Here is a 25,287-nt window from a genome sequence, read left to right on the forward strand (position 1 = left end):
GCCGCGGTTGGGTTCGAACCTGCTACCCTCAGTATATGGGGCCGGCGCCTTACCCACTGAGCCGCAGGCGCCGCCCCCAAAGGTTTTTCAAAAAAATTTTTTTTTTCCAATATTCTGCTTGCTCCTTTTACTTTATTTATTTTTTTGTGATTTTTGGCCGGGGCTGGGTTTGAACCCGCCACCTCCGGCATATGGGACCGGCGCCCTACTCCTTGAGCCACAGGTGCCACCCTCAAAATTTACTTTTAATATCCTTTTAGGAGACAATAGATGTTATCAGAGAAAGGGCCTTAGCAGGGCACCCCAAAAGGTCAGCATTACTGTTCTGAGAGTACTTCCCCTGCCAACTCCCACATCCGTTATCACTGCTGTCAAGTAGGTGTTCCTAAACGTGTCAGACCGATGACGGTACAAATTAATAAAACCGGATCTGTTACAGGAACTCACACCTATCTATCTACAGTCATCCCAGCAGCCTGTCGACCCCCTCGCTCCGGAGACCCCGCACACATCTAAGATGGTGGTGGCTCAGCTCAGTGAAACAGGTCAGCCCTCCCTTCCAGAGTGTGCGCAGGCGCTTGGCTGCGCAGGCGCATTCCTGCTTCCGCCTCGACCTTGGCGGATCGCGCCTGCGCAGTGGGGGGTTGCTCGCGGCTTGGCTTTGGGCGAGCTGCAGTCACGATCCGAGGGCGGCCGGAGTGGCTGTCTCATTTAAGATGAGGCTTCTGCTACTTCTCCTAGTGGCGGCGTCAGCGGTGGTCCGGAGCGAGGCCTCGGCCAACCTGGGCGGCGTGCCCACCAAGAGATTAAAGATGCAGTACGCCACGGGGCCGCTGCTCAAGTTCCAGATTTGGTGAGTATGTGCAGTGGGCCCGGGCCCGCGCCACTCGCTACGCAAGGCCCCGGCTTATCGGCCTTGAACGGCGCCGGCGTCCTTCTGCAGCCTGCCTTCTCTCGGGCAGGACATCCTCCTTCCTTCCAAGTAAAACTGCTCACTTCTTTTTTGCCTCCTGCAATGGTGGGAATGCGGAAGGAGGGCACGAGAAGGTTAAATAGTGAAAGGCGAGGACGAGGGGACGCTTGTCAGTGCGGAGCACAGTTTGGCGGCGTCACGCCATAGCTACCCCGGCTGCCTGCGAAGATGGGAATGAGTAGGCGCCGCGTCGGCGGAAGAGCGCCGAGCGTTTGTCACTCGGTTCACATTTTCTTTCCGTACGCGGTTACGTCGGACAGTCTCTTGTTGTTTAATTCGGGTCATTGGAAAGGATCCGGGATTGAAAGACTCCCTTTTCTCCCGGACCTGCTGGGGTGACTGTTGAGTGAGGGAGTGTACTTGTGACAGCTGGAGACAGGCGGTCTGAGTTTGCCGGTTCTCAGTTTGCGATATCCAATGTGTTAGAAAAGGAGCGTGTTGCTTTGAACGTTGACGGTTCGCTCCCAGACACCCGGCTCTTCGCCCCTATTCCTATCACACCTGCCCCCTAGGAGTTGCCTTTCTGGCATCTCGTTCTACCTTTCACGGGTGTTGTGCAGGGAAATGGGAAAGAACCTGGCAGTTTTCGACATTGTTCGGTAAATGACTTTGTTATTATCGAATAGTTAAGGGTTAGAAGCAGGGCAGTGATGTATTTTATAAAGTAAGTGGGGTTGGACGGTTTGAAAGGCAGAAGATTAAAGAAAAAAAAAACCCAAATTGTAAATTTGCAGGAATAAGAATTGTACATACCAAAAGGCTAGTTTTCTCATAGGATGGTCAAATTAGTAAATTATCAGAGTCCCGATCTTTGGAGTACTGGCATTGGACATTGTTCATTTAAAGTCATCTTTTAAAAACTTAATGTTTTTGGCTCGGCGCCTGTGGCTCAAGCGGCTAAGGCGCCAGCCACATACAACTGAGCTGGAGGGTTTGAATCCAGCCCAGGCCCGCCAAACAACAATGACGGGCTGCAACCAAAAAATAGCCGGGCGTTGTGGCAGGTGCCTGTAGTCTCAGCTGCTTGGGAGGCGGAGGCAGGAGAATCGCTTGAGCCCAGGAGTTGGAGGTTGCTGTGAGCTGTGACACCAGCGCACTCTACCCCGGGCGACAGCTTGAGGCTCTGTGTCAAAAACAAACAAAAAAAGTTAATGTTTTAATATGGGTATACTGAAGTTTACGGTTTTTACTTTGCCAACTAGCTTTTTGCTTAATCATTGACTACTAAAGTAGCAAGTCTTTAAAATTAAAAAAAAAAAAAAAGAAAGTTTAGGTAGCATTTAAGCCAGAGTTAGAAAATAAGATGGTGAGACTTTATTTTTGGAGTGAAAACTAAAAACATTAAAACAACTCCCTGTACAGTTTACCATGTGCCTGGAGTATGTCATCTTCCATATAATATTGCAAATGGCAGCATGATTTAACCATTCGAAATTTTTCCCTTAATTTCTATCCACCGAAAAATTTTAAGTATTGTGATACTTTTGGATGTAAGTAGTTAAAAAAAAGACTGCAGTTTTAAAATTACATAAATTTTTTGGATAGGCGGCGCCTGTGGCTCAAGGAGTAGGGCACCGGTCCCATATGCCGGAGGTGGCGGGTTCAAACCCAGCCCTGGCCAAAAACCAAAAAATAAAATTACATAAATTTTTTGGTATCTTACCTTACTATCTCTTGGTTGCAGTTTTGCTTTTTTTAAAACAATCTTTTTTACATTTGCTTGTATTGGAATACTTGTCACAGTAATTTACCAGGTGTATATTTCACTGAGGATGTTCTTAGCAAGGTTTTAAAAGTGTGTAAACATAGCCGGGTGTTGTGGCGGACGCCTGTAGTCCCAGTTACTCCAGAGAATCATTTGAGCCCAGGAGTTTGAGATTGTAAGCTATGACGCGGTGGCACTCTACCGAGGGCAACGAAGAGAGTCCCCTGGGTAGAGTGCCATGGCATCACAGCAACCTCTAACTCTTGGGCTTAAACGATTCTCTTGCCTCAGCCTCCCAAGTATCTGAGACTACTGGCGCCCACCACAATGCCTGGCTAATTTTTTGTTGTAGTTGTTATTGTTGTTTAGCAAGGTTTGAACCTGCCAGCCCCTGTGTATGTGGCCGGCGCCCTAACCACCGAGCGACAGGCACCCAGCCTAATAAGAGTTTTCTTTTGCAGTCACCCCAAGTATGTTACAGAACAAAAATCTTCCAGTTTTTTGAGGGGGTGGGAGGGGGGGATCTAACTGTATTTGTATGCCTTGCCCCAAAATACAGATAAACTTAGCTTGTTGTTCATTGCTTTTTCCTCTAGAGATTAATCTGTTTATGGTAAAGTGAACATTGGGTTTTTGGTTTTGGTAGATTCTCTTGGACATTTGTTTGCAAGTTTGGGAAAGGAAAGGAAGCTAGTACAATGGAGAATAAAAAGGCATGAAGAATTTATGTATTTATTTTGAGACAGGGTCTCTGCTGTGTTGCAGAATAGAGCGCGTTGGTGTTGTCCATGGGCACTGCAATTTCACTCTTGAGCTTGGTGATCCTCCTGCCTCAGCCTTCTGAGTAGCTGGGACTGCAGGTGTGCACCACCATGCCCGGCTAATTATTTTACTTTGTAGAGATAGGGTCTTGCTATGTTGTTCAGCCTGATCCCAGACACCTAGGGCCTCAAGTGATCCTCTTGCCTTGGCCTCCCTAAGTGTCACCTAGTCACATGAAGAATTTTAAAATTTCATTTGAAGTCAGTGTATAAAATGCAATTTTTCAATAATTACCATTGTTAATCAAAATTATTTTTACTTCAGTTTCTATTGATTTCGTCCCTGTAAGTACTTTTTAAAAATAACTGTAGCTCAGGATACCACCTGATAATTGTACTACTTTTGTAATTTTTTGTACAACCAGATGGCAACACAATTCAGAGATCAAGCTTGTAGAATAGTTTAAGACACATTTCCTACTATGTGTGTATGTGTTCTTTTCAATAAATTTCCATTTATTGAAATACCTTCTGTTTGGCAGAAACTAAAGGTAATGACTACCTCATGAAGCCTGAGTAGTACTCTGTGTACCTGAGTCTTTAGTTTGTTGTGTCAGTTGATTAATTTTGATGACATTGGCTTCATATTTGGGGACAAAATTTATCCTATTTAGACATTTAACCATTGAACATAAAGTTATTTAATCACATTTTCTTATTTATTTGTTTTTGGAGACAGGGCCTCACTGTTTTGCTCAGGATAGAGTGCAGTTCTGTAGTCACAGTCATAGCTCCCCACAACCTCAAACTCCTGTGCTCAAATGATCCACCAGCCTCAGCTTCCTGAATAGTTGGGCTTACAGGCCTAGTATACTCAGCTAATTTTTTTTCTATTTTTTGTAGAGCCAGAGTCTTGCTTTGTTGCTCAGGCTAGTCTCAGACTTCTGGCCTCAAGCCATCTGCTTGCTTCTCCCAAAGTGCTAGGATTATAGGTGTGAGCCTGTGAGCCACTGTTCTGGCCCACATTTTCCTCTTTTTAATTTTTATGTATGATTTTATTCTTTTTTTTTTTTTGCGACAGGGTCTCAAACTGTTGCCTTGCGTAGAGTGCTATGGCGTAACAGCTCACAGCAACCTCCAACTCCTGGGCTCACGTGATTCTCTTGCCTCAGCCTCCCAAGTAGTTAGGACTATAGGCAGCCGTCACAAGGCCTGGCTATTTTTTGTTGTTGTTGTTGTTGTTGTTGTTGTAGTTGTCGTTGTTTTAGCTGGCCCTGGCCAGGTTTGAACCCACCAGCCTCAGTGTATGTGGTGGTGTATGTGGCTGGTACCCTACCCTCTGAGCTACAGGCACTGCTATATGTTAGCTACTTTTAGGTGTGAGGTATGACAAGCATATTTATTTTTTATTTTTTATTTTTTTTTGAGACAGAGTCTCCCTTTGTTGCCCTCAGTAGAGTGATATGGCATCACAGCTCACAGCAACCTCCAGCTCTTGGGCTTAGGTGATTCTCTTGCCTCAGCCTCCCAAGTAGCTGGGATTACAGGTGCCCACCACAGCACCCAGCTATTTTGTTGTTGTTGTTGCAGTTTGGCGGGGACCGGGTTTGAACCTGCCACCCTCGGTATATGGGGCCAGAGCCCTATTCACTGAGCCACAGGTGCCGCCTGACAAGCATACTTTTTTATGTATACATGATTTAACTTATCAGATACACAGAGGCCGGGTATGGTGGCTCACGCCTGTAATCCCAGCACTTGGGAGGACAAGGCGGGTGGATTGGCTGAGCTCACGAGTTGGAGACCAGTCTGAATAAGAGCGAGACCCTGTCTCTAAAAAATAGCCGTGTGTTATGGTAGGCACCTATTATCCCAGCTACTTGGGAGGCTGAGGTAAGAGGATCGCTTGAACCCAAGAGTTTGAGGTTGCGGTGAGCTAAGATGCCATGTCATTCTACTGAGGATGACCAAGTAAGACACTGTCTTACAAAAAACAAAAAAAACAAAAATCAGATAATACAGCATTCAATTAGTTGTAGCAGTTTAAAGAGATTAAAATAAAGGCCTAAGACTGATTTGGAATTTTTTTTTCTTTTTTGAGACAGAACCTCAAGCTGTCACCCTGGGTAGAGTGCTGTGATGTCACAGCTCACAGCAACTTCCAACTCCTGTGCTTAAGCGATTCTCTTGCCTCAGCCTCCCAAGTAGCTGGGACTACAGGTTCCCACCACAACACTGGGCTATTTTTTGGTTGTAGTTGTCATTTTTTTGTTTGGCTGGCCCAGGGTGGATACGGACCTGGCCAGCTCTCTGGTGTATGTGGCCGGCGCCTTAGCCGCTTGAGCTATAGGCACCGAGCCACAATTTGGAATTTTGACACTGATCAATATTAGTAAAATGCTGACTTGGAGAAATTGTGAGTTATAGACAATGTGTTATTGTAGACTTATTTGCATATTCAAATATATATATGTATAATTGTTTATTTTTGTTTTTATTTTTTTTGCAGTTGTTTGGCCGGGGCTGGGTTTGAACCCACCACCTCTGGCATATGGGGCCACAGGCGCTGCCTTGCATATTCATATATTTGAGTATCTGTTCTCAGCAGGCACATTGCTTGGTGCAGTGTTGCGCGAAGTTCTTTCGGGTGAGATGACTCAGAGTATAGACCTGCTTATTAAAATAGTATGGAATAAAGGGGGCTACAAACTCTTATGGTGGCAAGTAGCAAACTTCTTTATTTCTACCTGGCTTATATAGCCAGTTGTGTACGTACACATTGTTAATAATCACAATTACTTCATAGGTATATTGTAAAAACTAATCTTTTCCTGTGGTCTGCTAATCTACTGATCAACTGATACTCATTCTTCTAAACTTTCTATGATATTTAAAAATCGTAATCTTGGAAAAACATGCTGTTAGCCATTTTCCTGTAAACCGGTAAGTCACAAGACCACTGTGGGGGAAAAGGTTGATTGTTCACCTGGCCTCTGGGCCCTTCACCATTTGGAGGCAGTTAACACTGTCTAAGACACACTGGTGACGGGCTTGCACGCCTCAGCCTCTGGGGCCAGCTTCTGACCACAGGAATTTTACCTCCTCAGTGATCAGGCTTAATGGCTTCAACAGAGTTCTGCCTTGGTTTCTTCCTGACTGTGTAAAGAAAGACTTTGTCCTTGCTCACTCTCGGAATGGTGGGCACAGAGGCAGATATGCTTTTCGCCTACAGTGCAGGAAATTTAATTCAGTGCTCTCATAGTGTTACAGGCAAGAGCAGATACAGTCATTAATCCATGGACCTCACACACATAAAATTACAGTTGTGTTAAATGCTATGAAGAAGGGTTATATGGTGGAATGAGGTGACCTAAGGGATCAGGGAAGGTTTCCATGAAGAAATGAACTTTGAATTGAGATTCAAAGGATAAAATTTATTTAGAGGCAGCTTTCCAGGCAATGTAATAATATGTGCCGTGGGCTTAACAGTAGAAAAGAATGGTTTACTTATGAAGCCTAAGACTGCTGATCTCAGAGACAAGAAAGTAGCACTCAACCTTGAGTGTCTGGCAGCCACCAGAAAGACCATTTGATTTAATTGTGGAAAAGACATTCTGGGGGACAGGAATAAAAGGGAAACCATTGGGGGACTTTTGGGGTTGTCCAGGCAAGAGATGGTGGAACTTGGAATGGAAAATGGTGGTAAAAGTAGAAAGTAAAGAGGCAAGTTTAAAAGGTTTTTATTTAGGAGGTAAATTTAGCAGCTTTTGGCAATGAATTATTTGGGAGAGCAAGGAAAGGTGGCCTGAGGTGAACGATGTCAAAGATGACTCCACTTCTGGAGTGATGCTACACCATTCACTGGAATGGTAAACATTTAAAGGAAATAAGTTTTATAAATTTTTTTTGGTGAGAGGGAAGAAATCCTGAATTTTGAAGACTAAAGACATAGTAGCCTCAAAGTGTTCATCTCTCCAAAATAGCTACAGTAACTGAAACCAGAAGTAACAGTAAAGTAACAGTTACTATGTTTCACCCAATCTAAGATATAATAGATTGTAAGATAAACTATTATTTTATATATCACTTAGAAGGACAAGATACTGCCACTTAAAACTATGACACACAAATGATTATAAGGTAAATCCTGATTTTTGTGTGTGGTGTGTGTGTGTTGCTCAGGGTGGAAGGTAGTAGGGCAACCATAGATCACTGTAGCCGCAAACGCCTGGACTCAAGCAGTTTTCCTGCCTGAGCCTCCTGATAGCTTGGGACCATGTGCGCCTGCCACCAGTCTGGCTATTTTTAACTTTTTATTGAGAGGAGGTCTCGCTGTGTTGCCCAGACTTGTCTCCAACTCCTGGCCTCAAGTGATCCTTCTGTCTCTGCCTCTTAAAGTGCTGGAATTACAGGTGTGAATCACCATGCTCAGCCCTGTTTTTTTTTCTTTTTTTAAGAGATGGGAAATATGGAAAAATATGCTTCTTGGTGCACCGGCCCGCGGGGAATTCAACGGAGACCTGGGAAACAAAGGGGTCAGTCAAATGAGGGGACAAGAGACACGAAAGAATGAGAGCAAGTCAAGAGTCTGATCAAGCTCCGTTGAGTTTATTTTTCAGCTGGACTTATAAGCACACAAACGAGGAAGTAACTAAGGGCTATTCCTAACAGGGCGGGGAGGGGGCTAGTTTCTGGAAAATTACTAGAAGGACCCTAAGGCGGGGGGTGCATTTTTGAGGAGATATGCAAGGGGAAAGTACCGTTGCTATTTATGGTTGAATTCCTGAGAATAGTTTGCTCGTAAAATCAAGATAGCAAGGGGCATTTTTGTGATATGTTTTGGCTCCCGGCATCTCCTCCCTTTTAGTTTTTTAAATTGTTGGGGTCTGTCAGTTGTCGGTAGAAGAGAGGGCATTAACCTTTTGGGGGGAAGTATTGACCTGATTCCTCCTGCGGGCATAATGACCGCATGATAAGTTTGAGCGTCTTTTGGGGAGGAGAGGAGAAATTTTTACAACGCTAACCTCTATGCAAATCAGGTTTGCTTCCAAGGGACTCAGAGAGGCTGTTTATGCCTTCCCTCTGCAGTGTCTTTATTGCACCCCGTAAAAAGGTACCCAGGTTGTACTCACATATGATGGTGAGTCAACGTGCATAGCTCTGAGTGCTTACGCGGTTCCCGGAGGAATATCTTCGTTGTTAGGTTCGGCAAGGCCCCGGTCTGCAAGGTCGAGTTTATGATAATGGACTTGAATGGGTTTTGATGCCAGGGAGTCAATTTGTGATTTGATAAAATTCATGATTTTGTTAAGAATAATGGGTCCAAGGGTGATTATTAATAGCAAGCTAATAAGGGGACCTGCAAGGGGCATGAGTAAGGAGTACATGGAGGATTTCCACCACTCGTTTGCCTCAGAACAAAATTTTTGTTTTTGTAAATCTAAGCTTATGAAGTTTGTTAATCTGTGTTTTCATCAGTCGAGTTTTCGGTTAAATAGAAGCGCCAAGCGAAGGGCTTGGTAACCGCTGGAACAGGTTGGCCCAGTGCCAGGAGGCAGAAGATTAGGAGATAAGGCAGCATCATGGATGGAAATCCGTGGTTCTGGAAGGAAAAGGAGAAAGATAATTTCAGGGAGGTTTTTCTCCCTGGATTTTAGAATTGTTATCAATTTGTTTTACTAATCTTTCAGGCAGCCATCTGGCTGCATTTTCTTTGGTATCAAATAGGCATAGGGATCCTCGGCCCCAGATAAGAACTGGGTCTGGGCCATTCCATTTTGAGGTGAGTGGATCCTTCCATAGGACTGTGGCATAATTGTTATTTGTTTCTGGGTGCCAAAGGCGGTCAGCGGCAGACTTGCCCTGGGCATCTATATTTAAAAAATTAAGGATTAGCAGCCCGGGGGAAAATTTAGCTTGTATAATGTTACTATCATAGGGACTATGTCCCATGAGTTTATCCCTAGTTCATTTTTTGGAGGTCTTATTTTTAAGATTATGGGCTGCTGTTTTTTTGTAGTTATCAGCATATTCGGTTCTCCAGAGGACATAATCACTTCCAGGCAGGGTGGCACGGGTTATAAAGAACCAGTCATTTGGGGTGAGCCACCGCTCACTCAGAGATTCAACTATAGATATAGTGAAAGGGGCTGTGGGGCCATAGAGGGACACAGCAGTTTTTAATTCTTTAACATGCTTGAAATTCAAGCGACGATACTGCTGATCGGCAGTTTCAGCTTTTTCAGTATCTGAGTCAGAGGCCTCGTGGTCATTATCTGAGGCGTCATCTGCTGAGGGGTGTTCGTCCCCATCAGAGGGGGGTTTTGGTTCTGATTTGGGAGGGGGATCTCTTTTTATCTTAGTTATAGGAAAGGTGTATAGTGTCTTTAAAGGTTTTTCTTTTGAGCTATGTTTATGGAACGTTGGGGTGGGGGTGGGGGGTTTAGTTTTAATTCTTTTTTTTTCTTTTTTTTTTTTTTTTTTTGTGGTTTTTGGCCGGGGCTGGGTTTGAACCCACCACCTCTGGCATATGGGACCGGTGCCGTACTCCTTGAGCCACAGGCACCACCCGGTTTAGTTTTAATTCTAAAGCATGTAACTCTTGAATGAGTTTTAAATGTTCCTTCCTTGTTTGGAGTAAGTCCTTAAGGGAGGAGACCTCTTGACGTAATTTGCGTTTGACATTTTCAATTGGCGTATCTACGCCTAGAATTGGAGCACAAAATGGAGGGGTAGAAGTATAGGAAGGGGGATGATTTAGGACGGAAGGGAAGGGAGGCCAGTTAGAATTAGCCGCCTCCTCTTCCTGGGTGGTCGTTTCTTCCAGGGAGAGGGAGTCGGGCTCAGGCATAGGAACAGAAACAGAAGGGCAGGCTGAGGGTGGTCTGGAGTGTTCTTTAAGCACCTTCTCTCCTTCTTTAACAACTTCTTGGATATCAGGCCATTGGTTGTAAGTTTTCAAAATATCATAGATCAAGTTCCAGTAGGAAAATGCCTGAATGGGGATTTTTTCGGGGCCGAATGTTCTATAATAATCTTTTAGATAATCACAGACTCTAGTCCATCTCAGAATATTAATAGTGCCTTCTTGGGGGAACCAAGGACAGATATCACCAATAAAAACAAAAAATTTATAGAGATCTTTTTTCTTTACCCGAATTCCTCGTGTCTTGAGGGACTCCTTGAGTCCCTGAATAAACAAGTCATGTTTACTTAACGTTTGTCCCATAAACTCGTTGCTTTCTCTTACCTTCACGGATCAGACTCGCAGGTGGGTAATTCTGTGGTGATCTCCGTGCGGATCTTCACTCACGTCCTTCTTGTGGCGCGGCGATCACAGTGCGGATTTTCACTCACAACCTTGGTGTTGCGGCAATCCAATGATAAGGGTACCCTTACTGGCAGCAACGTTCGATGACACCCCCATACCCTTGCCCCACGTTGGGCGCCAATTGCCCCGGCCCGCGGGGAATTCAACGGGGACCTGGGAAACTAAGGGGTCAGTCAAATGAGGGGACAAGAGACACGAAAGAATGAGAGCAAGTCAAGAGTCTGATCAAGCTCCATCGAGTTTATTTTTCAGCTGGACTTATAAGCACACAAACGAGGAAGTAACTAAGGGCTATTCCTAACAGGGTGGGGAGGGGGCTAGTTTCTGGAAAATTACTAGAAGGACCCTAAGGCGGGGGGTGCATTTTTGAGGAGATACGCAAGGGGAAAGTATCGTTGCTATTTATGGTTGAATTCCTGAGAATAGTTTGCTCATAAAATCAAGATAGCAAGGGGTATTTTTGTGATATGTTTTGGCTCCCGGCACTTGGTGTCAGTGAATTAAAGGAGTAGTAAGAAGTTGGTCTAGAGAGCAGATGAGTAGTTAGTAGTAGTGTTACTGGAGAAATAAAATTATGGCTACCATACCTACCAATAGGTTGGATTTTAAAATTTTTCTAGAAATGTTCACATAGAATTTAGTCACCATCTTAATTTTTTTTTTTTTTTTTTACCATTTTTTAGCAAACAAGTAGCTGCAACATCTGATTGAACACTGCGCACATATCCATATTCGTTGTTTCTATTTAATAACGAAATATTTAGTTCGAATGCAGGTAAAACATGACTAAATGATTTTGGAGGTTTTCTATTCTCTTAATGAAAATTGAAACATTATTTCCTTACAGTTTGCTGTTAAGCTAAGTGGTAGAAAATCAAATATGTCATTTAGAAATACCAAGATAACCTCACATATTTTGACTAGGATAGTTAATGTGCCTGGTCCCCTTGAATGTCATTAGGTAAATTACAGTATTAAATCTGTTTATTCTTAAAGAACTCTTTAATACCATGGCATCACAGCTCACAGCAACCCCAAACTCCTGGGCTTAAGGGATTCTCTTGCCTCAGCCTCCCAAGTAGCTGGGACTACAGGCGCCTGCCACAATGCCCGGCTATTTTTTTGTTGCAGTTGTCGTTAATGTTTAGTTGGCTTGGGCTGGATTGGAACCTGCTAGCCTCAGTGCATGTGGCTGGCACTGTAACCATTGTGCTACGGGCGCCAAGCCTGATTCTATAATTCTTGTAATTTGAATAAAGTGGGTCTGTGTTAACAATCAAATATTATTTGAGCATATACTTTGTACTAGGCACTGTGGTAGCTCTAAAAAAGAATAAAAAATGATTGCAATCTTGAAGAAATATAGTGTTTGGGGGAAGACTACATAACACGCAAAAATATAACGGTAACCTATAGTAGACAGTGTATAGTAAAGCACCCTACAGAGAATACTGACAGTACATGTTGAGGGAATAAAAGGATAAAAATCTTTTGGTGAGATCTTGAACAAATAAGTAGTCAACAGGAAATTGGACAGTATTTTAGGGACGGTGACTGTGAGCAGTAGTATGGAGTTGGAAATATATAAGGCATAATGGAAGGTGGGAAGCTAAATAAACCAGTTACACCAGAAGGCTCAGGGCAGTTAATTTGAAGTTTGGTTTGTACTAAGTAGTATAGAATGTTGAATCTTCAGCCTAGAAGTTCAAGTTTAGTGCTATAAGGAATGTGAAAGTGAGAAAGTATTTTTACACAGATGAGTTCTGTGATGGATGGAATCTACACTCAGGCAGCTGAATTGATTGGGGGAAGTAAAGTTGGGTAGCAGGCTACTGTATTTAAAAGGCAGCTATGGGCATAAGGTATAAACCTAATTCTAATAGAAAAAGTAAATATTAATGTGAATTCTGTAGGTAGTTTTGAACTTGAAAAATGGGATAGTATATTGTTTGAGGAGTCAGTGGAACATCAAAATGGAGCCGAGTTGGAGCTCCATTAATCAGGCTGATATGCAGGGAATGTTAACTTTGTTCCTCTCAGCGGGTTGCTTTCTATCCATATTCACCCAGCCAGACTGCCTTCCTTATAACAAGTATTCTTTTTTTTTTTTTTGCCGGGGCTGGGTTTGAACCCGCCACCTGTGGTATATGGGGCCGGCACCCTACTCTTTTGAGCCACAGGCACCACCCTATAACAAGTATTTTTTTTTTTTTTTTTTTGCAGTCTCACTTTATGGCCCTCGGTAAAGTGCTGTGGCATCACAGCTCACAGCAACCTCCAGCTCCTGGGCTTAAGCGATTCTCTTGCCTCAGCCTCCCGAGTAGCTGGGACTACAGGCGCCCGCCACAACTCCTGGCTATTAACAAGTATTCTTTTTTTTTTTTTTTTTTTTTTGTAGAGACAGAGTCTCACCTTATCGTCCTCGGTAGAGTGGCGTGGCGTCACACAGCTCACAGCAACCTCCAGATCCTTGGGCTTAGGCAATTCTCTTGACTCAGCCTCCCAAGTAGCTGGGACTACAGGCGCCTGCCACAACGCCCGGCTATTTTTTTGTTGCAGTTTGGCCGGGGCTGGGTTTGAACCTGCCACCCTCGGCATATGTGGCCGGCGCCCTACCTGCTGAGCCACAAGCGCCACCCCTATTAACAAGTATTCTTAAATCTTTTCTTAGAAAAGCTAAAAAAAAAAAAAAATTAAAAAATTCACTGACTTTCTTTTCTTTCTTTTTTCTTTTGGTTTTTGGCCGGGGCTAGGTTTGAACCCGCCACCTCCGGCATATGGGACCAGCGCCCTACTTCTTGAGCCACAGGCGCCGCCCTCTTTTCTTTCTTTCTTTTTAAGAATGTTTTTTTTGTTGCTCAGACTAGAGAGCAGTAGCATCATCACAGCTCACTGTGCCGCTGTGTTTTGTCTCTTTACTCTGGAAACTTTTTTTTTTTTTTTGAGACAGAGTCTCACTATGTCGCCCTGGGTAGAGAGCCATGGCATCATGGCATCACAGCTCATAGAACCTCAAACTCCTGGGCTTAGGCAATTCTCTTGCCTCAGCCTTCCAAATAGCTGGGACTACAGGTGCCCCCCACAATGCCCGGCTAGTTTTTGGTTGTAGTTGTTGTTTGGCAGGCCCGGGCTAGATTCGAAACCACCAGCTCCAGCGCATGTGGGTGGTGCCCTGGCCGCTAAGCTACAGACACTGAGCCTGGAAACTATTTTTTTATTAACAAATTTATATGGTATATAGCTATTCAATAAAGGTGACTTAATTTGTCTCTTGTCAACATACTTTATATACTACTTAATGTTTTTATTCTTTTCAGGACTTCTTTTTTGAAATTGAGGTACGATTTACATGCCTCAATGATGAATGATTTACATTCACCCATAGTGCATTTTTATAAATTGTTAGACTGATAAAAAGGTAAAATACATGTGTTCTATGCTAATTCATAGCCAAACTGGAAAGGTCTCTTTGATGCTTTGTTTATTGCTTTCATGCTTATCTTTTACTTGTTCGAAGTGGACTGATTTACCCTCCACCTCTGGCATATGGGACCGGCGTCCTACTCCTTGAGCCACAGGTGCTGCCCTTCAGGTGATGCTCTAATGAACTCGGTAACAAAGACATAGCTCGGAACCTCTTACAAGCCACTTTGGGCTCATTTTTTGTGTATTTTTGCAATAGTGTACATTGTAAATCTCTAAGAGAGGCAGTTGGAAGGGATATCATTTGATTTCATATAATACAGTTCCTTAACCTAATAAGCTGCCACCTCTTTTTGCGCTTTGTAAAAACCTTGAGCAAGTCAGATCTACATTTTTTAATCTTCATCCAAAGTGTGTGAATACTCCTCTTTGCAACTTTTAAAAAGGCATTTACCAGATTCGTTTATTATTTGTTCCTTGAATATCTTGTTTCTTGTGTGATTTATAGCAGGGGTCCCCAACCTTTTTGGCAGCAGGGAACAGTGTCATGGAAGGAAATTTTTCAATGGATGGGGTGGGGAGGGAATGATGTGGGGACGTTTCAAGCACGTTACATCTTTACCTCAGTTCATCAGGCATTAGATTTTCATAAGGAGCACAAAACCTGGGTTTGTGCTCCAGTGAGAATCAAATGCCTTTTTTTATCTGACAGGAGGCAGAGCTTAGTCAGGGATAGGAGCGATGGGGAGTGGTTTTAAATACAGATGAAGCTTCGCTTGCTCACTTGCTGCTCTGCGGCCTGGTTCCTAACAGGCTGCAGGACCCTACCAGGGACAGCACGTTTAGGAAGACCTGTTCAGGTCTCATTGCATAAAACACTTAGAGCAGGTAAGGCCCCAAGCAGGGGTGTATTAGGACTTCATCTACTTAAACACAACAAGGTGAAATACAGATTACATCTAAAAATGGCATGGTCAGGGTTTTTTTTTTTTTTTACGAGATGAAGTCTCATTCTGGTGCGAACATAACTCAATGTAGCCTCGAACTCCTGGGTAGAAGTTATCCTCCCACCTCAGCCTCCTGTTTAGCTGGGGCTAGACACCATCACAGGAGTACACCACCACATCCAAGGCTGGTTAGTTTTTAATGATCAGTGAGCTTTTGGACTAACCAGTGCTCTAGGCAATTTGAAACTAGTATTTATACTATATTTTTCTGAATTTCTTGGTAAGGGTAGAGTAAATATTAGTTGAAATTCTTGGGTTCAGTAGCGCATGCCTGTAATCTCAACACTTCAGGAAGCCAAAGCAGGAGGATCTCTTGAGGCCAGGAGTTTGAGACTACCCTGGGCAATGTACTTATCCTGTCTCTACTAAGAAAATAATAATAATTTAAAAAGTTTTAAAAAATTAGTCAGGCGTGGTGGCACACACCTGTGTATAGTTCTGGCTATAGGAAAAAAAATAGATACTATTAGATAATCAACTCCATTATAAACACCAGTTCAAACTTGGGCATTAAAATCAATTTTTAGATGTTAAGGGTTATCTGAATTATTTTTATAATACCTTCAAAACAAAAGCAATATAAAAAATTTTATCAGATGGCGCCTGTACCTCAAGCAGCTACACCAGAGCTGGCGGGTTCAAATCCAGCCTGGGCCTGCTAAACAGTGACAACTACAACCAAAAAATAGCTGGGCATTGTGGCAGGTGCCTGTCGTCCCAGCTACTTGGGAGGCTGAGGCAAGAGAATCGCTTAAGACCAGGAGTTGGAGGTTGCTGTGAGCTGTGACACCATGGCACTCTACCGAGGGCGATAGCTTGAGGCTCTGTCTCAAAAAAAAAAAAAAAATTTATCAGAGAAAGCAATTGGGGTAGAAAACTATTACAATACTTGATGAATGTAGATGAAATGTTTATGTAAGATTTCTATAATATTTTTGCAACTGTTAATTATATCAAATTAATATGAACTTGGGAAAACCCTGTGTGCTGATTAGGAAGAATAAAGAATAGTAACAATGGTAACAGTGGTAAGTATTAGATAGGTGAATGTTAAGGTAAGGTAGCTAAAGGTGCATAAGTCCATTAAGTGTAAAAATTTGTCTCTGCAAAAATTTATACTTTTAATAAATTCTAAATGTAAAGAAAATATTCACTGTAAATAAAGACCAGTCAATTTCTCACTTTTTTAAAAAGCAGGTTTTCTTTTCTTTTCTTTTTTAAATTGTTGGGGAGTCATTGAGGGTACAAGAAATCAGGTTGCACTGATTGCATTTGTTACGTAAAGTCCCTCTTAGAATTGCGTCTTTGCCCTCAAAAGGTGTGGCACACACCAACAGTCCACCCCCCTCCCTCCATCCCTCTCTCGGCTCGTGAGATTTACTAATATTTGGGCCGCTTAACCCTGTCAGATATAAACTCTGTACTGTTCCTTTGGGGTGGTAATGGTATGGTTGCTATTTCCACCTGCTTAATTGACAAAGCTGGGACCTCGGGTTTTATGGTGCAATAACTTAATTACTGACCATACTTCCCCTTTACCAAGTGGTACCTTCATTGCTTTATGGTATTTACGTAGCCCTGAACTTAGGACTTAGTGAACTTAGGTGCTGAACAATATTACCTGAAATTTGTAAGCTCTTCTGTTGGTATAACGATGGTACTACCATCTTTTTTCTTCTTTATCTGTGTACTGTAAGGTGTATTTCCCTTTTCTTGTTGGAGCAACATATTCATATATTTGAAAGTGTTGTTGAGCGACTTTAATGGACAAGATTGGATGCTGTTGATCTAAGGCTTTCCTTCTCAAATTGTTGAAAATTATCTTCCCAATTATTTTCCTTTGCAAAATGGAATCAAATTTAGAGATAGAAACCTGAACCACATTGATGGGAGAACTCAAGATATGCTGAATGTGAAATATTCACAACAAATATTTGTTGTGCAACAGTAACTCAAATCTATAAAGTTTAATGTTCTAATGGATTATTTGAAGAGGAGGTAATCAAAATACATGAAATTTGTGAAAAACCTCCATGTACCCATCATGGAGGTTTTATGGTGCAATAACTTAATAATGTTAAGTTAATAATGAACCTACCCATGTAGGTTCAATCATTATTTATTTGTGACTGATACTGAGAAAAATTTTAAATTATGGTAATATTTTAGGCGTTGTCTAACTGCAAGATAAACCTACATATATTATAAACCGCTTAATGGAAACACTTTGTTTTTCTGCAGTGTTTCCTGAGGTTATAGGCGGGTGTTTGAGGAGTACATGCGGGTTATTAGCCAGCGGTACCCAGACATCCGCATTGAAGGCGAGAATTACCTCCCTCAACCAATATATAGGTAAGTAAATTTCAGTAACTTAAAAGGAAAATGTTTCATTTGACTTGATACACTTTCGTGAATTGGTTTAATGAACTTTCCTTGGTTATTATAATTTCTTAGTTGGTCGTGATACATAGATAATGCTGCTTTGTAAATAGCACGTTAATTTGACTCAAATATAGATGGCTTTTTCTGTAAGAAGGAAAAATGGTCATTTAAGAGATGCCAATCCTTCTAATGATGAGCTTTCTTTTGTAGTTTCTTTTTTTCTTTTTTTTTGTAAAGACAGAGTTTTATTTTATTGCCCTCGGTAGAGTGCCGTCGTGTCACACAGCTCACAGCAACCTCCAACTCCTGGGTTTAGGCGATTCTCCTGCCTCAGCCTCCCGAGTAGCTGGGACTACAGGCACCTGCCACAACGCCCGGCTATTTTTTTTTGTTGCAGTTTGGCCGGGGCTGGGTTTGAACCCGCCACCCTCGGCATATGGGGCCAGCGTCCTGCTCACTGAGCCACAGGCGCCATTAGACCAAGAATCCCAGATCTTCATAGAAATATAGTGGATTAAATTCTGTACTATCTTTTTTTTTTTTTTTTTTTTTTTGGTTTTTTGCCGGGGCTAGGTCCCACCTCCGGCATATGGGACCAGCGCCCTACTCCTTGAGCCACGGGCGCCGCCCAAATCCTGTACTATCTTAAAGTAATAGTATCTTTAAGGCCAATTCTGTATAATTTCGTAAGTTAAGTTTTTGATTGTTTTAAAAATATCAAACATCGTTTTAATACTGCACAGTAAACTTCAGTTACTGACTTTTCCTGTTACTAGTAACTTTGAGATTTGGTGTCTAGAAAATGTCTGTATACATACACTTGAATTAAATTTTAACGTAGATGAGAAATTCTGGTTTCTGATGGATTTGTTTTTTTTCTTTTGATAGACACATAGCATCTTTCCTGTCAATCTTCAAATTAGTATTAATAGGCTTAATAATTGTTGGCAAGGATCCTTTTGCTTTCTTTGGCATGCAAGCTCCTAGTATCTGGCAGTGGGGCCAAGAAAATAAGGTATGTAACTTAATAGCTTTGGTAACTGTAGGATTTTTGGTTGTCAGTTTAAACTATTTTAATGGATTTTTGAGTTCTTGTTACTGATTTACCTGTTAATGTGTATTATTTCAACTTACACCACTTTTATGTCTAGGCAAGTCACTTAATCTCTTTTGGCCTATGTATTAAACATGATTATGTCTTAACCTTTTCTTTTCTTTCTTTTTTTTTTTTTTTTTTTGTAGAGACAGAGTCTCACTTTATGGCCCTCGGTAGAGTGCCGTGGCCTCACACAGCTCACAGCAACCTCCAACTCCTGGGCTTAAGTGATTCTCTTGCCTCAGCCTCCCGAGTAGCTGGGACTACAGGTGCCCACCACAATGCCCAGCTATTTTTTGGTTGCAGTTCAGCCGGGACCGGGTTTGAACCTGCCACCCTCGGTATATGGGGCCTGAGCCTTACCGACTGAGCCACAGGCGCTGCCCTGTCTTAACCTTTTCATTTGGGGAGAATAGGAAGGTGTCACTTTAATAGAACCTGGGAATAAAATAATTTATTACCTACCTTGATTATATATATTTTAGGTAGGTCAAATCATATCCAGCAAAACATACTACTGTATATTGGCCTTTTATACCAATTAATGTGGTATTAGTGGGTTGAGTTACATTAATAAAAGGGGTTTCCATGAATTTATTATCTCTTGTAATTATCCTTTGACGCTTCTGTTTATGTGAATCTGTTTGGCAGATTACACGAATGAGTCAATATAAATGTACTTGAGGATCTTGGGCTACTTCTCTTTTCCTTTGTAAGGATTGTTATAACATACATTCTTTGTAGAGCACTCTTATTTTCATGTTTTAATTAAAAAATTTTCTCTGGAGAAATTTTTATTTCTCTCTTTGGTAGAATTTCTAAGCTTTCTCCTTTGACGTATTCTTACGCTGAGTCCTCTCTGTAGCCTGTCCTTTAGTTCTAGGCTGAATACTTTCAGAAGATTCTTTCCTACATGGTTGTATTTATATTTCTTTTTTTTAAGGAACCACTTAATAACAGGCAAGACTTTTTTTTTTTTTATTTTGGCCGGGGCTAGGTTTGAACCCATCACCTCCGGCATATGGGACCGGTGCCCTACTCCTTGAGCCACAGGCGCCGCCCCCCCCCCCTTTTTTTTTTTTTTTTTTTTGAGACAGAGTCTCACTATGTCGCCCTTGGTAGAGTGCTGTGGTGTCACAGCTCATAGCAACCTCAACCTCTTGAGCTAAAGTGATTCTCTTGCCTCAGCCTCCCAAGTAGCTGGGACTACAGGTGCCCGCCACAATACCCAGCTATTCTTTTGTTGTCAATGGCAGGTCTGGGCCGGGTTCAAACCCTCCAGCACCAGTGTATGTAGCTGGCGCTCTAGCTGCTGAGCTACAGGTGCCGAGCCCAGGCAAGATTTCTTAACATAAACTTCCACAGGTGCTATGTCTGAAGTTTGTATGTAGCCTATTAACAAAATGTTGATTTGCTAAGGATTAGAAATTGGAAGTTGAGTATCAATGATAATGCTTTATGTTCTATTTATTGATTTCAAATTGTCTTTAGTACATTTTACTTCTGTAGACATATATGTACCATGGTTGATTCACTGTGAAAGAAGAGGAATGTACTTGAGCACAGTAGCTTTCATGACAGTTCCTGTGTATTGTTCCCTTGAAAGGAGACTTATGTTCCTAAATATTAGAATAATCCGTATGAAATCAAACACCACTAAGCTCAAGTGGGGCAAAAGGAAAGCCTTTTCTCATTTATTGTAGACATTTATTTTTCTGAGATAGCTTACCATGAATTGGTATCCTAACTACATCCTACTTTTAGTCTAGTGATTTTGTCAAATTAAAACAAAATTAAAATTAAATTTTATTAAATTAAAATTTTGTGTCCAACAAGGTATATCTAGTGTCTTTGGGAGAGTATAGATTTGCCTTTAAAAGGTGAATGGATGTACTTAAATATGCCAGTGTTCTCTAATCTACTTCTTTTTTAGTTTGACTTAAAATGATTTGTTTGAAACATAATAAAACAGGTTGTAGTAAATACATATAGTTGCTGATTATTGCATCACTAGTCTCTTGTGAAATCACATGTTACAAAATGGTAAAGGGAATCCTTCTGATACTGGATTCTTCTGTTTAACTTATTAAGGCTATTAATGATATTTCTTATAAATCCTGGGCACATTATGACCAGTATGTATAGAGTTGTGAATTATTGTATTTTTCTTGCTCTGTGTATGTTATCTGAACATATAGAGTAGCGGTAATAGTTTGTGTGGAAACTTTTAGTGTAGATTAGAAAAGAGCATTTACCAAATGAGAATTATACTGTATATTAAAATTATTAGTGTATCCTAAGTTGTCATGTTGTTTTGACTTCAAAATGACCTTGCCTGTTGTGCTTCATTGTATTTCCTCTTAGGTCTATGCATGTATGATGGTTTTCTTCTTGAGCAACATGATTGAGAACCAGTGTATGTCAACAGGTGCATTTGAGATAACTTTAAATGGTAGGTTCTGTAGAATTTGCATTTTGTGACAAATTTTAAATCTTATAATGAGCATCAGGCATTTCTATTTTTCGTAAGAGAAACTTTTTTTTAAATTTTATTTATTGCTGACAATTGATTCTTTAGGAAGGAGAAACTTCTTTAATGTTTCCATAAAAGATAAGTTTATTTGAAAGAAATTGGAAATTTAGGAGATAGTTAATAAGTCAAAGTTTTCTAAATTCTTCTATTTTTACCTGTTTTTGAACTTCATATTTTGCTATTCCTCACAGAGTTGGCCCTCTTCCTATGCCATATTATCTCGGTGATCCTCATCTACTCTCTTAGCTTTAAAATAACATTTGTATGATAATCCCTGACTGTATCGCTCTAGACCTTTCTTCTAAGTGCTGTATCTAACAATCTTAAATATGACATGCTCTAAAATAATTCTCGATTACTTCTGGTTCCTACAATTCCTATACACTGTTAATGTATTCCTCCTCAGGCATTTCTCATTTATTTAATGGCACCATTATTTGTCTACTCAGTTGCCCAGGTCAGAAACCTAGGTAACATCACCTTCTCCCTATCTCCATATTTAATGGGTTACCAAGTCTTATCAATTCTACCTCCTAAATTTTTCAGAAGCCATTACTCTCGTTCAAGTCACAATTTCCTTGATATCCTCTTATTTATTCTGTAGGGGGTGGCAAATATGACCCATGAGCTACTAACGGTTTTTACCTTTTTTTTTTTTTTTCGAGACAGAGTCTCACTATTACATACCAGGATAAAATGCAGTGATAGCATTATAGCCTACTGCAGCCTCCAACTCCTCCTGTGTTCAGGTGATCCTCCTGCCTCAGCCTCCTGAGTAGCTAGGAGTTCAGGTGTGTACCACCACACCCAGCTAATTTTTCTCTTTTTTGTAATGACATGGTCTCACTCTTTTTGAAGCTAGTCTCAAACTCCCGGCCTCCCAAAGCTAGGATTATAGGTATGAGCCACTGTGACCAGCCAGTTTTTACATTTTTAAATGGTTAAAAAAAAACTTTTTTTTGTGACACATGAACATTATATGAAAATCAGACTTCAGTGTTCTAACTAAAGTTTTGAGTTTCATCAATGATAAAATTTGTGCAAATTTGCTTATGTAAGTATCTATAAATGTCTTTGATTTTTGTCTCTAGTTTTGTAAAGTCTAAAATACTTAACATCTAACTTCTTACAGAAAATTCACCAGTATTTGCTCTAAACAGTAACTGTTTTAAATGCAAATTTTATCATGTTCGAATGCCTCAAATTCATTGAATGAGTTGACTTTGTTCTCTGAATAAAGATAGGAACACTTAACATAGCTAAAAGGCCCAGCATGGCTAGTCTAGGGGCCAGCAAGCCATGGTTCTGTGGACCGTATCTTCTGCTGCCTGTTTTGTGAATCAAGTTTTATTGGAACATAACTATACCCGTTTATGTGTTGTCTATAGCTGCTTTCAGGCTACAAGGAGAGTTGAATAACTGACAGAGACACTGTATCTTCCCTAGCTGAAAATGTTTACTTGCTGGCCCTTTAGTTGGTTGGCTCCAATCTAATTCTTCCCACCTCCCCAACTTCCCTTCTGCCACCTCCCCTGTATTTCTTTCAGTTAGGCTTTCTCTTACTTTAATGTGCCAACTTCTTTTCAGCCTTTACATTTCTATTCTCTCTGCCTAGGTGGTTTTCTACTCCCATGAACCTTTACTCTGTCTTGGAAATTTTTCCTTTAATCTTTTAGAACATAACTTCTCTAAGTAGTAAGGGAGAAAGGCTTATGTAGGTGCCTCATACAGTGGCACTTTCTTTTTTTTTTTTGTAGAGACAGAGTCTCACTTTATTGCCCTCAGTAGAGTGCCGTGGCATCAAACAGCTCACAGCAACCTCCAACTCCTGGGCTTAGGCGATTCTCCTGCCTCAGCCTCCCGAGTAGCTGAGACTACAGGCGCCCGCCACAACGCCCGGCTATTTTTTGTTGTTGTTGTTGTTGTTGTTGCAGTTTGGCCGGGGCTGGGTTTGAACCCGCCACCCTCGGCATATGGGGCCGGGGCCCTGCTCACTGAGCCACAGGCGCCGCCCACAGTGGCACTTTCTAGTTCTAATTCTTAGTACATAGTTATAATCTTACATAATACTTCTGGCATTTTCCCTGCAAGAATGTAAACTCCTCTAAGAGCAGGAAGCTGTACTGTTTTCCTCACTTTTTATAGCCCTCATTATATACATAGGCACTCAATAAGTACTTGTGGAATGAATGTCTTACTATAAAATCATCTTTAATTTTTTTGGGGGGGTGGTACCATTTATTTTTATAGATGTACCTGTATGGTCTAAGTTGGAATCTGGTCACCTTCCATCCATGCAACAACTTGTTCAAATTCTTGACAATGAGATGAAGCTCAATGTGCATATGGATTCAATCCCGCATCATCGATCATAGCCCCACCTATCAGCACTGAAAACTCTATTGTAAGTAGTTTAAAAATAAAGTAACTATATATGGATTTGTATTAATTCTTATCACAAATCAGCAAGTTAGTATTGAATATATTATCATTTGAGTTTCCAATTCAGGATTAAACAGATGGATGTGTTCTCCATTAAAATTTATGTTAAGAGTGTTTGGACCTGTTAAATAAAGTAAAATTGTATTAATAATTTTATTTATCTTGAAAACTTAATAATGAGGCCTGTAACATTTGTTTTACTCCACAAAGTCCTAACAGCTAGAGTTAATATATTCTAGAATGTATATAAACACACATCCTTTCCTTACCTTCAAATAATTAGTTCCTGAGAGTATGCAAATTCTTTTAACATGCTCTTGATAAAAAACTTAAAGCAAATGTGTGAACACAGATATTAGATAACTTCTGCTTAGCAGAGTTGTTCACTACTTTTCTGATCAATGACTTGACGTTCTAAAGGAGTTTGTAAGAGTTATTTTTGAAATAAAATACTCTTTTTTTCTGTGTATCTTTCAGACATTAAGGGATTTTTGCAAGAGCAGCGTGACTGACAGTATGAAGGCCTGTACTGAAGACAGCAAGCTGTTAGTACAGACCAGATGCTTTCTTGGCAGGCTCGTTGTACCTCTTGGAAAACCTCAGTGCAAGAGAGTTTTCCAGTGCTGGCGCATTTTGGAATTCTGCACATTCGTGGAGTGCAATAATACTGTATAGTTTTCTTCCCCCCACAAATTCATCCAGTTTTTTTTTTAAAATAGTGAACATTACTACTTGTAACTTTTTTCTTAGTCATATTTTGAAAATAATAGAAAATTGAGTTACAATTTGATTTTTCTTTCCCCCAAAACGTCTGTTAAATCTGTTGTGCTTTTATATGAATTTTCCTTTTTTATAATTTCAGATTAATCTTTTTGGAAATATAGCTAAAGTTCCCAAATACTTTATAAAAGTTTATTAGATATCTCTGATTTGGTTATGTCCAGTTTATATGGTTTTCAAAATATTGCAGATTGTAAACAGTGCATTATACAAGATTATGGGGGAAATCCTATATCCAGAGTACTCTACAAATTTGTGTGTGTGTGTGTATGTGTGTGTATGATTACCAGAGAACCACTAAAAAACCAACTGCTTTTTAAATCTTGTTATGTAGTTCAAGTGTCTTGCCTTGACCAATCTAATAAGTTGATTAACTGGGCCTTTATACTTAACTAAATAAAAAACTAAGCAGATATGAGTTAAATAAAAAAAGTTTCAATTTATTGCTCAGTGCACTTGTTGACATTATATTTAAAAGTTATATTCCTAAATTTTTGTTTTGATTGACAGGTAATGTCGTAAGGGATACACTTTAGGTTCACACATAAAGAATGGGTTCATTTACCATTTTTAGGGTCATTGAAACTCACTAAAGAAAGTTCAGTTGAACCTTTTTACATCATTGATATTAGTTGAATAGAGATCAATTGTCTGATAATTTAACATATATCAGAATTTTATTGTACACGAAGAACAAAAATGCTTTTAAATTTAATTTTTAAATACTGTTTCAGAGTTCTGTAAGAACAACTTAGCAGAAATAGGACCATAATGTTAAAAAGTCATATAGTGGGGCGGCGCCTGTGGCTCAAGTAGAGTGCTGGCCCCATATGCTGGAGGTGGTGGGTTCAAACC

At 40.8% G+C, this 25,287-nt stretch overlaps 1 protein-coding gene across 1 annotated transcript; it reads left to right on the plus strand.

Moving 5' to 3' along the window:
- Window positions 1-619: 619 nt before the first annotated feature.
- On the plus strand, window positions 620-24,857 carry SELENOT (selenoprotein T). Its single transcript, XM_053599335.1, has 6 exons — window positions 620-853; window positions 17,441-17,551; window positions 18,470-18,596; window positions 21,042-21,129; window positions 23,461-23,614; window positions 24,130-24,857. The coding sequence occupies exons 1-5, from the start codon at window positions 717-719 to the stop codon at window positions 23,583-23,585; spliced, it is 588 nt and encodes a 195-aa protein (XP_053455310.1). The 5' UTR covers window positions 620-716; the 3' UTR covers window positions 23,586-23,614; window positions 24,130-24,857.
- The last annotated feature ends 430 nt before the right edge of the window (window positions 24,858-25,287 follow it).

This window comes from Nycticebus coucang, chromosome 8 (assembly GCF_027406575.1).
Source record: "Nycticebus coucang isolate mNycCou1 chromosome 8, mNycCou1.pri, whole genome shotgun sequence".
Classification (NCBI taxonomy): Eukaryota; Metazoa; Chordata; class Mammalia; order Primates; family Lorisidae; genus Nycticebus; species Nycticebus coucang.